Here is an 18274-nt window from a genome sequence, read left to right as displayed (position 1 = left end):
TAACCCCTCAGAACAACAGAAATGAGATGTCTTCTGAGGGAGTCACAGACAAAAGGTCTAAGAGAACTCAATACTGTAACCTTTATCAACAATAAAATACATCTACAGATGCTGGAGTGAATCATGGGTGAAATTCTGACCTTAACCATAATAGCAAACAAAAAAACTAATAGGTAAAACAACAAACGGCATAGATGAGCAATGAAATGTATGAAAATATTTTACAAAACTAGAGTTTCCATTTGAAAGACATTCTCATGAGTCTGATTTTAAGTCTGGTTTCTTGACAACAGAACAATTCTGACAGAATTAGTGATGCTTCTATTCTGCATGGCAGATGGTGTTAGAGACAGTAAGTGCAGAGGGGGTCAAAACTAATTTCCTAAACATTTAGATATGAGCACTTTTAGATACGGAGCAGTTCATGTTCGGATTGGTGTAAACCGGTGTCTTCTGGTTAAAGAGCGTCTCATGGAGATCTTTGCGTATCACTCGCTATGCGTCTGACACAAAGACAATTAAACTGTTGTGCTAAAGCATAGGCCAAGTTTCAATAAACTGGAATCCAAATGTTCTTTTAGAATGCTCTTGCAAGTTTCCAATGTCAAAATTAATTTGGTTCTATCACATCAGAGAATTCTCCTGCATTCCGTTCCTTCTTTATGACATCACACGTTTCTTCGGCTCTGCTTTGACTCGAAACCACATTCAAGAGTTCAGGAGAGGTAAAGGAGAAGTCACGGAACTCATCCTGATTGATGGATGGGATGATGTCATCATCAATGGGCGTAAGAGTAGGATCCTCTTGAGTGAAGTCTGGATCAAAATTATTCACATCTTCTGCAGTTTTCTGGGGATTTCAGATTTTAAAATATCAAATTATAAATCTGCATTTACATTTACAGTATATTATAATTATTCATTTTTCACTCACAATTCTGGGTTTGAATGGAGGGTCAAGCTCTCGCCGGTTCAGTTTGTCCCAGTCAATGGCAGTAAAAAATGGGTGACTGGTTACAGCAGTCTCTCCACCCTCTGCAGCCACACAACCCAGACGGCGGGATGGATTCTTTGTCAGAAACTGAGCAAAATAAAACCAAAAAATTGTCATCATGCATATGTCTCTAAAACATGCATATACTTTAAATGTGAATACATTTACACACCAGATACTGTATATTTCAGTTTAGGTTTCAAAAAACAAAATCACTAGTAAAAAGAAAAAAAGAAAAAGAAAGTGTCCAAAGCTATTGAATGTTGTGAATCCTATCAAATCTCCAAAGTAAGATTAAACCTACAGTATCAGACTCTACTCCTACGAGAACGTGTATATAACAACACACAATCACTTGTGGGAGATTGTGTCGAGAGTATCAATGTGTGCTATCAAATTTAACCAAATCAGATTAAATAAAATAAAATAAAATCAACTCCGGACCTACTTCTATGGTCGTCTAAAACACACACACACACAGTTCAGGTGAATCTGACACCCATTAGGAAGTGCAGCTGGGTACCATACATCATCGACTCTAAACAATGTTGTTCAGAGGGATCATCCAGTTTTACAGAGCAAAAACACCATAGAAAAAAATATATATATAGCCGATATAAAATTTCCATACTATTTTGTCTAAATTAATAGAATACTAAATGTGAATTTAGGCATTATGCGCATTAAAAAAAAGGTTCATTTTGATTTACTAAAGATTACATTTAAAAGCATTACTAAGTTATTAGGGTTTTTAAAGATAAACTTTTGGTGAGCGTTAGATGATAGCAAAGGAAATCTCAATGTAAAAATATAGGGGAAAATTAGCATGCATGGTCGGTACTGATTAAAATAAAGTAAAATATATATTATGTAAATAAAAAATATAACCTATATGATATTTTGTTCATTGTTTCTTACAATGGTTAATGTGTTTTTCTGGGCCGTCTACATCAGATAACAGCACAGCAGTGCAACAGGACTGAGGTCTGCCATTCCAAAAATAGAACGCTTTTTAGCCACTCTATTGATCTATTCTTTGACTCTTGTAAGTCAATGTCATGTTGAATGACTCAGGTTTTCAGTATTGTTCATTCCAGTCAAATATCGTGTCATTCTGCTGTAGAATTTCCAGATTCAACTGGGAATTTATTGGTCCTTCAATAATTCAAAAAATCATCCCCAGCAATACTACCGGTACTATGCTTCACAGTGAGAGCAAACACTATAGAGTGAGAGAAGGGGGGTTGTGTGCCTGTGTATATTTGATGTGAAGAGTCTTTATTTTTAGCTAGTCATGTGAGAACAGTGGATTGTGGATCGAGGCTAAATATAGTTATGTAAGAGAGGGAAAAAGCATGAGGAACAGAGAGAGATCAGATGGGAGGTATTTACTGTTTACTGGTGTTCATTGTTGCATGAACTGACAGTTTAATTCACACCATATGCCTCCCACCAATCAGGACATTTAAGCAGACACTGCTCCGTTCAAGGCAATTCATGTCTGTATGACTCCAGGGCTCTTAAGCGAACACTGAGCAGCTCACCCCTTTCAGTATGCCCACGGCATTTGTGCCGAGCCAGGACGCGTAGATGATCTCTTCGGTCAGGATGGACTCAAAAAGGTCATCCTCATTCTCTGCCTCAAAGGGGGCATGGCCAGATAGCATCTCATACAGAAGTACACCAAGAGCCCACCAATCAACCGACGGCCCATACAGCATCTCCTGAAGGATCTATAGGACCATATGAAAATCACATTTAATACATTTACGACATCCTACCATCTCTTTCTCAGACACACACACACACACACCTTGATCACACATTTATGTACATCTTTTCACCAAAAAGATAGACACCAATTAGAAGCATACAGTTTATATCTACAATACCTCTGAATTATATATTATATTATTCAACTCAATACATTTAGGCAAGTAGACATGGTCAAGATGAATGAACATCAGAATAGGGAAGGTGATTTAAGTGACTTTGAACATGCCATGATTGTTGGTGCCAGACGGACTGGTCTGAGTATTTCAGAAACTGCTGATCTATGGGGATTTTCACGCACAACCATCTCTAACATTTACAGAGAATGGTCTGAAAAAAGAAAATATCCAGTGAGCGGCAGTTCTGTGGGCGATACTTGTTGATGCCAGAGGTCAGAGGAGAATGGCCAGACTGGTTTGAGCTAATAGAAAGGCAACAGTAACTCAAATAACCACCAGTTACAATCGAGATCTGCAGAAGAGCATCTCTGAACGTACAGCACGTCAAACCTTGAAGCAGTTCACGAGAGCACCACGACGCACGTTTAAAATGGTTCTAAAGCGTGTATTTCCAGGATGTCCGAAATGTAAGAAACCAACGAGAAAATGTAAAAGTGCCTTACCAATTCAGCAAAATGAATGGCTTACCTTTCACACATTCTCATCAAATGATCGTGAGCGTCATCATCTCACTTCTCGCGCATGTGTCGTGGCACTCTCGTGAACTCACTCAGAGGCCCACACAGAAGAAAATTAATAGTTGAATAAAGTCGTTATTTTCGTTTTTTTTGGCGCACATAAAGTATTCTCGTCATTTGATAAACTTAAGGTTGAGCCACTGTAGTCACTTGGACTATTTTAACGATGTCTTTACTAACTTTTCTGGGCTGGCAGATAAAATTACCTTGCAGCCAATGAAGGAATGAGTCAGCTCTCAGATTTCATCAAAAATATCTTAATTTGTGTTCCGAAGATGAACGAAAGTCTTACGGGGTTGGAACAACATGACGGTGAGTAATTACTGACAGAATTTTCATTTTTGGGTGAACTAACCCTTTAATAACATAAAAGCCAAAAAAGGATCCATATTTGTGTTGTGTGTTGCCATTGAAACGAATGTGAACAGCTCTGAGCAGAATCTCTGACTTGGCATCTTAAAGTCATTCCGACACACTTCTGATTATGCTAGAATTCTGTGATGCATAATTTTATGTCTATTTTAGACAGCCGTGGATTGCTAGATAGAATGTCATGGAGTGTTTGAATCACCTCTGGAGCAATGTAATCTGGAGTTCCACAGAAGGTACCCGTGACAACACCCTCAAACATTCCCTCCTTACACATGCCAAAATCAGCCAGCTTACAATGACCATCCTTATCCAGCAGAACATTATCCAACTTCAGATCCCTGAAATAATACACAAACACATTTAACAATATGCCCAGATTCAGACCATTATGGCAGAGAGAGAGAAATGTTATATGTTAATATTTTTGTTTACTTGGTAAACCACTGCATGAAAATCACTTGGTAAATCACTTCCTTCTTAAAGATAAATTACAAATGGCATTTCATGTCAAAATAGTTATTTACCTCTCACATACACATACATTCAAAATAATGTTTATACTTTATCATAAATTCATATTCAGTCCACAGTAACTGCACAAACGCCATTTGCTTTGTAAGCCAACTCATATTTTGCTCTCTGCTTCAGTTCTGGTGCCGTTTCCCAGTCAAAGCAGTAAAGCACTACATCTTTAAAGGTCCATGTGGATAAGGGTTTGTAATAGTGGAAGCAATGAGGTAAAAAAAAAATGTCTCATAGCGGTAATGAACCTCAGAGGACACAGAAGTGGAATTTAAAAAGGAAGTGGAATTTCAGAGAATTCACAGAACAGGATAGTTCAACCGAGAAAGAACATTTCAGTCATCATTTGCTTACCCTCATGCAGTTCCAAATAGAACACAAAAGAAGCATGAATGTGATAAGGGACAGGGGTAGTTTGGAAAAGGGCTGCTTGAACCTTCAACTAAACTTTACCTTTTGTGTTCCACTGAAGAAAGTGTTTGGAACGTCATGACGGTGAATAAATGATGTCAGAATTGTCAATTTGGATGAAATATCCTTTTAATTTCTGCTCTGAGTGCATTTGTGTGTGTCTAACCTGTATATAATCCCCTTGCTGTGAAGGAAAATGAGAGCAGACGTGATCTCCGCTGTGTAGAATCGGGCTCTGTTCTCCTCAAACTTTCTGGATTTCTGAATATGAAACATCAGATCTCCTCCATTCACAAACTCCATTACAAAAAACAGACGGTCCTGTGAAAGGATTAAGAAGTTAAGATTAAGATTCAGCTATAAAACAACTATAAACACTAGATTACCACCTACAAAATCAGGAAATCCAGCTTCTTAGTTCAGTTTTTAAAGAAACCAGACGGTTAACCCAGCATGTCAGAGCCATTAGAAGATTCATGGGAGAGCAAGATGAAGCAGAAACATAAATACTGTTGTTCAGCAAAGAAGACTGCAGGAAACACAGGATTTGGGGATTATGAGGGTTGGAAGGTGATCTAAAATGAAAAGCATCATAAGTTTGAATTGACAGCATGCTTGAGTTCAGCACGGCCTATATCTCAAACTCAGACCGCACACCCAGGGACCACCCACAGTCAGTTTACTGACCATGTGATGCATGTTGCACACAAAACTGGAAAGCACTTGCGAAAAGCAATCATTTTCAGTTTGTGAAATAATCAGTAGGGCAAGATGTGAGAAGTTTTACTGCGAAACTGACCATATTTAGATATAACTTTAGCATGTACAGGATGATGATGATGCATAATCCAAAATATTAAGGAAAATTCTCATTTTGTTTGTTGCAGAAGAAAATTGAAAATTATGAAAAGGGCCATTGTTATTTCATTTTTGCAGAATACATCTCACATTTTTAATTATTTCATTAACATGCACATCTCTTTTTAAAGAAAAGGAATTTTAAATAATTTTTAATTCATATTATAATTATATATTATACAATGATAAATTATTTAGACAATTTAGCTGAAAATGTGTCATTTTATTTATTCAATAAGTGTTAAGATTTCTCTGTCAAGTGCAATATTAAAAGGTAGATGGGTATTTACACCTTTTGGACTAATTTCTTCTGTGTTTCTGTACAATTGTTCAGAGATCAGTGCTTTTCCATACCAATCTGTTAATGAGGTATGATCCATTTCAAATGTATCCTCCCCTAAATCACACATAAAACCTTAAATTCACCCAAAAATGAAAATTATGTCATTAATAACTCACCCTTGTGTTGTTCCAAACCCATAAGACTTTTGTTGTGCTTTGTTTGCACAAAAACCCCACAATTGACCACTTTATTTACAAGATATTAATCTCCAACGTGCATTCACGATGCATGCGTGTTGTGTTGATGTGAGAGCAGACATAATGTGAATGCGCGTCAGAGATTAATATCTTGTAAATAAAGTGGTAAATTGTGTTGTTTTATGGTGCAAAGCAAGCACTTGCGTCGCTTCATAAAATTAAGGTTAAACCACTGGAGTCACATGGATTACTTTAATGATGTCTTTACTACTTTTCTGGGACTTGAAAGTGGTAGTTGTGTAGACTGTCAATAGAAGGACAGAAAGCTCTCAGATTTCATTAAAAAGATCTTCATTTGTGTTCCGAAGATGAACAAAAGTCTTACAGGTTAGAACGACATGAGACATAATTAATGACAGAATTTTCATTTTTGGGTGAACTAACCCTTTAACTGACTGTGGTTGGCTGCTTTTCATCAGTCAGACGTACTTCCTGTCTAAGTGAATATGCAAAGTGGACCAGATTTGGACTAGCAAAACGACATAGCACATCCACTAATGACCAAACAACACCTAAACAAACACTGACGCACACAAACACTGTGAAACAGTCCTAGGGGGCCCTCAGAGATCATCGATTTTTACAGCCACATCGCATTGCAATCTCATTTAACCTGACCCCAGAGGGTCATGAGTGTGCTTTGTATGTCGCTCACGTGTGGAGGTTTATAAGATTGATTGTATGTGTCAGGGCTGTGAAGGAGCAGAGAACAACCGGTTCATAAATTCCTTTACTCATTACAATTACACTGTCCACACATCAGCAAGACCTTGGGGATGATCCTGTACATCCATGTTCATGTGAACTCTGCAGTAATAAATCCTAAGAGGTCATTCATGTCAGATCTGTTCTGCTGGAATGAACATGAAGTCTGTCCTTAAATCCTTTTGCAATCAGTGTGTGTGTGTGTGTGTGTGTGTGTATACACATTTGTTAAAACCTTGTGTACACTTAGGGTAGAGTAATAAATGCAACAATGTAACCAAATGATACAGTGTGTATAATATTTTAAGAGGGTCTGTATGATTGTAAAAGCTTAAAAAAAATGTGTTAGGGGATTCAGTGACCTCTGAATTATTCTACAGGCTTCAAGAAAAGCATGCAAGCAGATTATAGTGGAAATCTGTCCTCTCACACCATTCAAAAAGGGAAACTATACATACAAAGAAAATGCAATGTAGAATGTAACCCAGATCAAGACAATTGACCTGTGTTTAATCCTCTACTGCCACCTACCGATGATGTGAAAAACTACATGCTCTTATTCAGAGAAGATAATACAGTATGTATACATATACGTGTGTGTGTGTGTGTGTGTGTGTGTGTGTGTGTGTGTGTGTGTGTGTGTGTGTGTGTGTGTGTGTGTGTGTGTGTGTGTGTGTGTGTGTGTGTGTGTGTGTGTGTGTGTGTGTGTGTGTGTGTGTGTGTGTTCTCTCACCGGTGTCTGGAAGCAGCAGAAGAGCTGGGTGAGGTAAGGATGAGTGGAAGCGAGGGATAACACTCGTTTTTCTGTCATAGTGCACTCCACATCATCATCCTGCAGTATGATGTCTTTCTTCAAGACCTTCACTGCAAACACTTGATCTGAATCGTTCAACCGGACCAGCATCACCTATTTAACACACCGCATAAACAGCATAACTTAAAAGCATGTGGGTTATCTTTCCTTTAATTTGTAAGGGCATATTCATGTGGCACAAAAACCAAATATTTTAAAATGAAACAGCACAGCCCACTGAGGCATATTACACTGTTTAGAAGTAATCAGCACTGCAATGATCTAATGTTTTTTCAGAGCATATCATTTTTTTCTGTAAACTGGAAATGCTAAGAAATTAAAAAATAATTAATTTTTTTATTAATACTGGCATATATTATTATATTATCATTTTTAAGCAGATCAGTGACTTTAGCATGTAATTTATTTCGGATAAGGACAACAAAAATCACATTGGAATAATTTGTAACAAGAACACACAATCACACTGGAATCGTGTGAATACTTTGTGTAACAAATAGTCTGCAAACGTTGTTCTACATGAACTTGAGCACAGACCTTGCCAAAGCTTCCTTTTCCCAACACCTGCAGAAGCGTGAAGTTCGAGATTCCCAGTTTCCAACTCTGCTCTTTTTTAGATTCCCCTCGATCTCCTCTCACACTCAACGTCCGGAACTGAGTGTCCATACCTGCGAGACCCTGAGAAAATAAGAGAACAATTGATTTTTTTCTTATAGTCTTCATTAGATTATTACTTGTTCAGTGCAAGGCATTTTATCTTTAACTATTATTCTGTTGATGGTCTTATGCTACTTCCCTTTGTTTACTTCCTTAAAGTTTTAGCACTATTTTCACTGCATGCAGCCACGTAAAATGCACAGTTACAGTATGTGATGTCAATAAAGCACAATAAACTTAAATAGAGAGATTCACACAGACAGACAGATCACATATTTCACTTTCTAAAACATTGTGCGCACATGTGTGTATTTAACGTACCATGGAGTTGCGTTTGGTCATTCCTCCTGGCTGAAGGCCCATTTCTGCCAGTTTATTTGCCAGTTCTACATTGTTAACTCCACAATTTGGCGCAACATTTCCCTTACAACGGATATGGACGTTCATTTTACAAACTGCAGATGTAAAAACACAACACACTAGATGAGCATCACAAAACAGTATGAATAAGACTGATGAAATGATTTCTGAGGAACAAGGGGTGGTGGTGACCAAAGAAAAAAAAAGAAATGAGTACTTTTGCAGTGCAATCCTTGCCGTACGAGGCCCCACAGCAAAGACCCACAGTGGTCACAGAAGGTAGGAACCTTATAATTGTGGATGTTGAACTTATGGGGAATGTTTATACTGAAACCCTGATTTGTAGGCTGTAATGAAAAGGAACAAATGCATAACATAATACATTTCAGCAATTATTCTCCTGACTAGCAAGTGGAGAAATGGCATCTGTTTATCAGGACACAGCCAGTAGTCTTTTTTCTTTTCTTTTTTTTTTACATTATGTGTTTCTGTAATTCTACAGGCAAAATTTAAAAAAAAAAGTGTCCACTGATAAAAAGCAAAACCAGATCAATCCATCTTGAGAAAACACACACACACACACACACACACACACACACACACACACACACACACACACACACACACAAAAAAAGGACTACAAAAGTATTTTAGGGTTAGGGTTGCGTGTTACCTGTTCCTTGGCAGGTTTCTTCATGCGTGGACAAACCGTAACCACAAACTGATGGCATCGCTTGTGTACCACACAGGTGCACACTAACACACAAACACACAGCTGATTATAACATGCATCACAATCAATTTAAACACAGCTAATATGAATTAATATAGAAAGAGTGTCTACTCACCTTGACATTGGTAGCCCTGTTTTCCAAAAACACCCCTGGAACACGAAGAAAACACACATAATGTTCATAAAAAGTTTGTGCAGTCACTCACGTTAAGCATTTGTATACAAACTTCCCTGTAAAACCCTTTTTTTAACATAACAAACCCCATTTAAATTCTTGAGTTTTAATTAACTACATTTTTTATTATAATAATACACTTTGTTTGTAATACACAATTTCTCATTTAAATAATGCTGCTAAAATAAAAACTTAGTTTTAAAACTCACACAAAAAGTGTTAATAAAAAATAAAAAAGGATGTGTAAAAAAAAAGAAAGAAAGAAAGATGTGCATGAAGTGTTAAGTGCACTACCATATAAATTCTTTGCAGTGAAAGCAGAATGTTGGTTGCTTTAGGAAGGTCGACATGAACTTGTGCCCGTTAACTTGGTGAATTTTCCTTCGAACTGCCTGCTGCCGTATTCGATTAAATTCCTTATAGGTACGTTCATTACCTCCGCTGTCATCTAAACACAGAGATACAGAAAAAAACGTTTTTATTTCTTCATGAATCATGATGCATGATCTTTTTAGAACACGTAGCCATTTCCTGTAATGTCATGCAACATTCTTTTGAATATGTGAGGGGGAAGAATGACAGATTACGGGCCCCCAGTTCACTTGTATTATTAGGTCTAGTCTCTTCTCTGCAGGCCTAACCACAGGCCTTTAAAAGGAAGCCAGCTTTACACCCTCCTGCACAGTGTGCGATTCACACATAGCGTACACTTCATGCATAAGATGCTCTGACAGATGTTGATACAAAAATAACTTTGACGCTTTGTGTGTCTTAGAGCACCACTAACATGTGTTGACAAGTCTGGTAGCAGTTTAACAGTTAGTGAACCGATACCTCAACAGCAAGGGGAGGAAAGTAGGATTCCTTCCTTTAGTAGGAAGGAAGTAGGTCTGTGTGCTCCCATTATCGTGGCCTAGACAGTGCATTTCATCAAGAAGATTTTTATATTTGAATTTTACTCCATCAGAGGCTATGAAACCGACCTGTGTGTTCTCGGTACGCCTCTATCTTCCCGTCCAAACAAAGCCAGACTGACTGTCGAATCAATGTTTTTAAATGACACTCAGTAAACGTTCGATTTCTGCATAAAGTAATTCAAAGAAAGAGAGACAGAGACAGAAAGGAAGCAAATGAGAGAGGATAAACCTACCTTCTATAAATGAGCCTGTGAGAGTAACCAGGATGTAGACCTTGCCCTCAGGCTCAAGATCAACCTGAAACACAAAAACAGAATTATATTAAATATAAATTTAGATGTTGAATACTAAATAAGTTATTCTTACATTAACTATTTACATTAAATATATATATTTTTTTAAATAATGGTCAAAATCAAAATTTGAAATAACACAAGTGAAGGCATGCAGACAAAAATGTTAAACTTATCATTTAGATTCTTTAAAAAGGCTTTCTGAACCAATACATTTAGAGTTTTAAAGTTATTTGTGACTGTAAGAGTAATTTCTTGACAAATAACTATTTATTAAAAAATGATATTCAATGACTATAAAAATTCCAATTACTTTGACCTTTTAAGATTGTAATATTTTACACCATTTTCCCAGGCCTAAATGTCAGGAAGAAGTGAAATATTAGAGCTGGACTTCAGTTTACTGTAGAGCAAAAAAAAGAGAAAAGAGATAAACGGAAAGACAACCCCAGAAATGGAAAGAGACAGCGAGAGGTAAGGGGGCGTTCATGGGCCTGTGGTAAACTCTAGTCTGTAGAAAACCAATTTTGTGGGCAAGTGTAGACCTGCGTGTGATACAGAACTAAACCCAATGAGCTTGTATGTGTTTTTTGAGTCATCGGTAAAATAAATATTGCAGACAAAACTAATGTATATACGATCTATGTTAATCTATGTAAAGGTTTGTTTTGTTTTTCTATAAAAAACTAACAGAACAATCTTATTTCATAGAAAATTTTAACTGATTAAATGATGAAAACGTCATGAATTTTTTGCCAACTATTGAGCCATTTGTAATTTTTAGCCAATCAGAAAAGTTCTTTACCCATCACTCATTTTGTGTGTTTCTGTTTGCAGACATCAGGTTCGCTGACGTCTTAGGAAGACTGTGTGGTTGAAGGGGTGGTGGTGGTCTAAATATAAATCTGCTGTTATTTAGCAAAACAGCTGAAATAAAAACATATTTGAAAGAATATTGTGATACATACAGGTAGCCATAAAAAGCTCTGCTAAACACTTTCTTCTCTGTCTCTCTTTCACATTTATTTAGCTGCACTTTTTTAAAAAACAATTCTTGCTTTAGCAACTTTCATTTGAGTTTAATTGAATAATCTTTTCCCCACCACACACATACTTCCTTTCATTTGGTCAGAACTGAAAGCAGACACATTCACACGGACTGTGTGGAAGGTGAGACTCTCTAAACTACACAACTTCCATTTTATAAAAAAATTGTAATGCTAGTTTCACTGACTGATTAAATTGCATAACAGAAACTGCTGGATTCCTAAAGGCAGTTCCCATATAAGCTAACACACACACACACACACACACACACACACACATTCATACACTTACTTGTGTGTAGTGTTTTGAACTGCAGGTTTCACTACATACCATTTGTCCCAAAAGCCTGAGGCTTTACACAAATACAAACAGGAATAGGAGACTTAACCTTGGCGGCAAAAAAAACTAAACAAAAAAAAAACACATAGCCCAGACAGAATGAAAGTGGAGTATCATTAATTAGTGGTTTTGTGATCTGCAGCTGCAGAGGCCGTGTATCTGAGGATGAAGTTCAAACACACTAAAGTTCAAAAGTTTGGGGTCAGTAAGAGTCTCTTATGCTCACTAAGGCTGCATTTATTTGATCAGATATACTGTAAAAACAGCCTGATATGGTGCTTCAGAAACATTTCTTATTATGATCAATGTTGAAAACACCTTAATATTTTTCAGGAAACCAAACAAATTTCAGGATTCTTTCATGAATAGAAACGTTTCTTTTAAATAGAAATCTTTTCTAACAATGTGAAAGACTTTACTGACACTTCTGATCAATTGAATGAATCCTTGCTGAATAAAAGTATTCATTTATTTTAATAAAATCATACTGATGGCAAACTTTTGAATGGTAGCGTACACTTTCATTAGTGTAAACTGCAACACCAACACCATTTTTTCACGGAATTGTTCCATTTTGAAACGCTTATTCTAACATTTCCTGACTTATTTGAAACATTTAAACAAAAAAAGTTTTTGGAATCTTGATTGAAATTTGTATTTTAGTTGCATATTGCATAGATTACATCAGTGGTTCTCAACCAGGGGGCCTCGATACACTTCGGGAGCCTCAAGGCCCCGATATACTTCAAGTGAAATCTAAGAACGAAGGCCGAAACAAAGTTCGTTTGGAGTTCGTTTTTGGATTTCGAAACAGCTGGCCAAAGCGAACTTTACCACCAATGGTATGTGGCGATTATGTAATAGGTAGGTGTACGCGGAGGCTCCGCCTACTTTCACATGGAAATCTTTTCTGGTTCATTTGGCCTGTTCAGTTGGTAGAAGTCAGATGTCAGTCATGAACACATTGTAGAGTTGCTTTATAGTAGAAAATCAAGTTGTACTACTACTGATGAAACCAAACACTGACACTGTTTTTCATGTTTAATACTGATTGATTTTAAGCTATCTATTGTATAAAGTGATATAAATAAACCATGGAGTGCCATAGAGCTCGAGCAAACATATCAAAGATGCTATGATCAGATGCTTTTCTTATGCTTTATTAAAATGCTTGCGGTTTTATCCATTTTGTTGTGTGTTTATGTTGTTATTGAGAGAGGAAAGTGCGCAGCACATATTTACATATTCATCTAAACATCACTCTCAGCAGTGTGGGCGCCGTCAGATATTCGATAACAGTATATCGCTGCTAAACGATAACAGTATAACCCTAAACGAAGAATAAAAAACGCTGTGACCTGATTATATCTGGGCCTTTAAGATGACTTAAAATGATTTAAAGTAAGATAAACCAAACATAAAATATAAGCTAAAATAACAACAACAAAAAAATCAAGATATTTCTTAATAATTGGCTATATTTATTTTTCTAGTTATGCCAAGCTCTAAAATATTTTATTGAAAAAATTGTGGGGGTGGCAAAAAGTTGAGAGATCCACTGGATTACATTTCAAGCAGTGACAATATCTAAAACATTTAAAAACTATTTTAAACATTTCTTTAACAAACAATTCAATTTTATGCATAATGGTTTTTGACCTCATATTAACTGAGATTACATAAAATAAATTCTAAACAAGCACTTTAAATAAATTAGGCTAATCATTTAAAATGTACACAAAGTTTAACCTAAAATAAGCCTGATGCTAATAACAAAGTGTATGTCCATGTTATTGTCCACTAGATGAACAAATGTTCAAATTTGTCAGGACACGTAAAATCAAGACGATCGGTCATTCTAAAAATAATGTTCCTTTGCAAGCATTATGGGAAAAGAGAACTAACAGTACTTGGGTTGATTAATAAGGTTAGAAGAAGAATTTCACCACTTCTGCTGAGTGCAGGCAAGCCGTGTTGTGTGTGTGCATGTTTGGCCTGGTCACTGAAATGCTGACACTAAGTGTTTTACAACTACTGTTTTCCTAGTGGCCTGCAACAGTGTGGAGTTAACACGGTCACTAACATGAACTAGCTCTGATGGTGGTGTGTAGACATGGAAATTGTGATGTTTAGACCAGAGAAGATGCTAAAACCGCAGAGAAAGAAGTTCCAGTTGGTCTTAGCTGCAACCCCACAGAATGAGAATCCAAATTGTACTGACTGTAACCACTGATCATGCATCAGCATCGCTACATCTGTGTCAAGAACTGCAATGCATTGTCGGACATGGACGTAAGTGTGAAGCCACATTTGATGGTGGAAGATATCACTGTCTCAAAACCTCTGCACTTTTGCTGTTCACAGAGGAAAAACAACCGCACAAAGCAAGAGAGACTAAACAAAGAAACAACACAACAGAATAGAACAGAATGGATTGACTATGTTTGTGATTATATTGTAATGTGTATCTTTGTTTTGTCGTGCTCTGTTGTATTGCATGGTGTTCTTAAAAGAACATCATTCAATACGACAGAGCATGACAAAACAAAGATACACATCACAATACAAGAGAACTAACAGTGTGAGGTTTAGGGGAAACCGGAGAGCGCAGCAACACCATCCATTTAACCAAATAGAAATGAGCTACAGTGGTGAAATCACTATGGTATGACCAGAACCAACCTAAATCAGCAGATTCTCATGTCATTTAATATATAACACAAGCTTTTCATCTCATAAAACATTTGTAATAAAATAAACTCAACATTTCAAAAAAAGAAAGATCATAGCCACTGATAGAGAGGGCTGTAACACTTTCTAATTTGGTCCAACCAAAGATTGCACAAAAACAACATATAGGCTACCTTTGCCAAAACAAGCTAAGCTACTTTAAAACTAAAACAGTGTGGGCATAAGTTGCTTATGTTTTATGTATTGCTATATTTTTTTTCTCTTGCCATTTTGTGTTTCAATTGCTGTTTTGAATTAAAATTCCTAATTGTTTACCAATTCATAGTATTCCTGCATCTGAAACAGTACAGCATGGTGCTAGTAATGCCAAAGTCATGAGTTTGATTCCCAGGGAATACATAAATTGACAACGACCTATACCTTGAATGCAACGTAAAGTACTTTGGTGTGTCAAATGTGTAAACGTATAGGCCTATGTACATTTTGAATCAAAATGTTTAAAAATAAATGAAAATTGGTAGGGTGATGGGGATGGCATAATATTTACATTGAACAAGTAGGCCTACATTTGATTATCACAATAAATTAGGCTAATGCAAAGGCCTACATTTGAACATGTTTTCACATAGCGTTCCAAAAGGCCTGATTTGTACCCCATATTCTGATAATAAATTATTAGTATATTTCTAAACTTCTTTCATTTAGAGTAGGCAAATATGGGAATGTTGTATCAAAATTGGAAACACATAGCACAAAAAAAAAAAAAAAAACAGTTACAGATGTTGAAATAAAATACAACACTCCCAAGTCATTTTGTATTCTAATATAATGACAGTTTATGATCCAACACTATGGTTTTTCTTATGTCTTTAGTGTGCAACTAAGTAGGCTATAGATCAGTAAAGAAAAAATAAATAAAAATTTAAATGTTGGTTTTTTGCATTATTAATTGCATTCTTGCCTTATCAACATGCCCTTTTCTACAAACACAGTACCACCAGGTAGATCCATAGATGCTCACTCTGTCCCATCAGAGCAAACAGCCTGTTAGTTCTGAACTTTTCTAACTATATAACGTTAATTATAATTCAAAGTGTAGGATGTCCACAACATGCACGTGAAAACTAAATCTCTAGCAATTTAAAGCAAAGAAATGTCTCAGGTCAAGGAGAGACATACGATAAACATTCCTCACCCATCCTTCAAAAGTCTCCTCTTTGTTCGTAGTCTTCATCAGATCATCAAACTGGATGGTGCAGTTGGCCACGAAGTCATCGTATCCGATCGGTGCGTCATGAAATACGGCCAACTCTAATTGCTTGCCGTTGTTGACGTTAACGGAAAACTCCTCGTTATAAGTGGGCATGTTTGTTTTTTGCTTGGTATGCGTCTGTCCGATCTTATACTCGTCCACTTTTACGATAATGTACGGGTCCAGGGTCTGGTTCGCCTTGTTGAACATCACGGCGAGTCGCATAGAGGTGGTCGTGGGCTTCAGGTCCACTGCCTCGCCGATGCGCAACTTCAGATACCCGTTAAACTTCATGATGTCCTCTGAACTGGAGCCTAGCAAATCTAAGCCTAACTGACTTAGTGAATGTTGGACATTGTATCACTTAAATGGGAACGTGTAAATTTGCGCAAACGCACATCAGTTAAAAGCCTCTGCATCTGAAACGAGACGCTGTTTGAAACACCTGCTTTGCGGAAGGACTGAAGCGAGTGTGCAGAATAGGGAAGTGAAGGAGTTTACGCATGATTACGCGTCTCCCTCAGGGGATTCAATCATAACAATAACTGTTTCTTTCTAGCTCTCTCTCTTTCTCTCTCTTCAAACCTAAGTTAACTGTTTTATACGTTACGCGAGGCTTTGTAAAGTTCTACTCGCCACTATCACAATCCGACTCCGTCCATATTTGCTGAAGTTTGAACTTAAACGCGTGTGAGATAAGAGCGGTCTTTACTTGTAAACGTTCTCTGGGTCTATTTTAAGCAGACAAACTGAGCGATAGGGTGTTGCAGAGAAACTTTCCAGATATGTATCTTTAAACGAAGCTACGGGGGCACCATCTTTGAAGTACCTGCATGTGGAAATATGTTGAAAAGGAAACACACCTGTTTTTATTGTGAGAGTGTGGAAACTGGAAATATCCGCCACCTTTCGGCAAGTTTTTCTCATGTAGATTTAAGTTGATTAACGGACGCGCGCACCTAGTGGTTCCGTTAAGGAATAACGGTCAAAAGGATTATAATTATTTTATAATAGCCTAATTAATCATTAATAATTTACAAATGACATTTGAAGATACTGTAAATAAACAAATGAATAAATATATAATCAATTGTATATTAAATAAATAAATATTTTTGGAAGGTTAACTTGATCTCAAGGGTAGGCTATAGTAATACTGTATCTTGTAGGAGTTAGGCTCATAAAATAGTTTGAACATCATGAACATCATCCCATTTTTATTGATAAATCAGTAAATCAGTAAACAAATAAATGAATGAATACTAGCTATATAAACAGAATATGTAGGCAACCATAGTATTAAATGTATACAAGTTATATAATAGGCCTCTATTTGTATTTACAAGTCAAATCTGGGTACACTTGACTGCATTTACAGAATGTTTCTCATACATGATTTTTAAAACCTTTGTTGTGAAGGCTTAAATGCTAGATATACAGGCTAGGCTTATTTTTAGGCAACAGCATGTTGTATAATGAATAGTAATTGTCTACATGAACAAAATGGGTTGAGTGTATACACTGGACCTGGATTTATAGACCTGGGCCAACTTAATAAGAGCCCACAATTTGTGGGCTCTTATTAAGTTGGCCCAGGTCTATAAAGTCTATTAAAGGGATAGTTCACCCAAAAATGTTGTCATTACTTACTAACCCTCAAGTGTTCCAAACCCATATGAGTTTCTTTCTTCTGTTGAACACAAAAGAAGATATTCTGAAGAATGTTGGTAACAGACCAATCGCACCATGGCATCAACATGGCAGTTTGATGGCACCCATTGACTTCCATATAGGAAACAAAATACTGTGGAAGTCAATGGGTGCCGTCTACTGTCTGGTTACCAACATTCTTAAATGATGACAAAATTTTGGGGTGAACTATCCTTTTATGTATAAATCTCTTTTCCAGCTTGTGTAAATTCAAAGGGAAGACTCCAAACACTCTCCGCTCTGTCCAGTGTCCGCTGTCTGAGAACAGAGAAGTGAAGAATAAGAGTTCATCTCAGACCGTCACCTTCAGTGATGAAGCGGTCAATGGGAAGCTGAGGTCTGGTGGATCCACTCTGGTGATTCTGTTGTAGCACCACAAATATCCAGCAGGAGACACTCATACTCAAGTATTCA

The 18274-nt window shown here is 36.8% G+C and overlaps 1 protein-coding gene across 1 annotated transcript; it reads right to left on the bottom strand.

The window, feature by feature from the left end:
• Positions 1-58: 58 nt before the first annotated feature.
• prkcha (protein kinase C, eta, a) lies at positions 59-16973 on the bottom strand. The gene is made up of 14 exons (XM_082153078.1): positions 16094-16973; positions 10762-10825; positions 9906-10059; positions 9552-9586; positions 9377-9459; positions 8921-9050; positions 8665-8798; positions 8224-8364; positions 7606-7779; positions 4936-5090; positions 4036-4174; positions 2539-2727; positions 935-1081; positions 59-850 (listed from the first exon to the last, which is right to left on the bottom strand). The coding sequence occupies exons 1-14, from the start codon at positions 16442-16444 to the stop codon at positions 611-613; spliced, it is 2136 nt and encodes a 711-aa protein (XP_082009204.1). The 5' UTR covers positions 16445-16973; the 3' UTR covers positions 59-610.
• Between the last annotated feature and the right edge of the window lie 1301 nt (positions 16974-18274).

Source organism: Leuciscus leuciscus, assembly GCF_965113295.1.
Source record: "Leuciscus leuciscus genome assembly, chromosome: 22".
Taxonomy (NCBI): Eukaryota; Metazoa; Chordata; class Actinopteri; order Cypriniformes; family Leuciscidae; genus Leuciscus; species Leuciscus leuciscus.
Note: the sequence above shows the minus strand (reverse complement) of the source record. Positions and strands in the feature narration are given on the sequence as shown.

Excerpts from the sequence above, each read along its gene's own strand:
- prkcha (XM_082153078.1), bottom strand. The coding sequence starts at position 16,444 with ATGAAGTTTAACGGGTATCTGAAGTTGCGCATCGGCGAGGCAGTGGAC. Across the intron at positions 9,460-9,551 it reads ACAGGGCTACCAATGTCAAG|TGTGCACCTGTGTGGTACAC; the intron begins GTGAGTAGACAC and ends TTTGTGTGTTAG. Across the intron at positions 8,365-8,664 it reads TGACCAAACGCAACTCCATG|GGTCTCGCAGGTATGGACAC; the intron begins GTACGTTAAATA and ends TTATTTTCTCAG.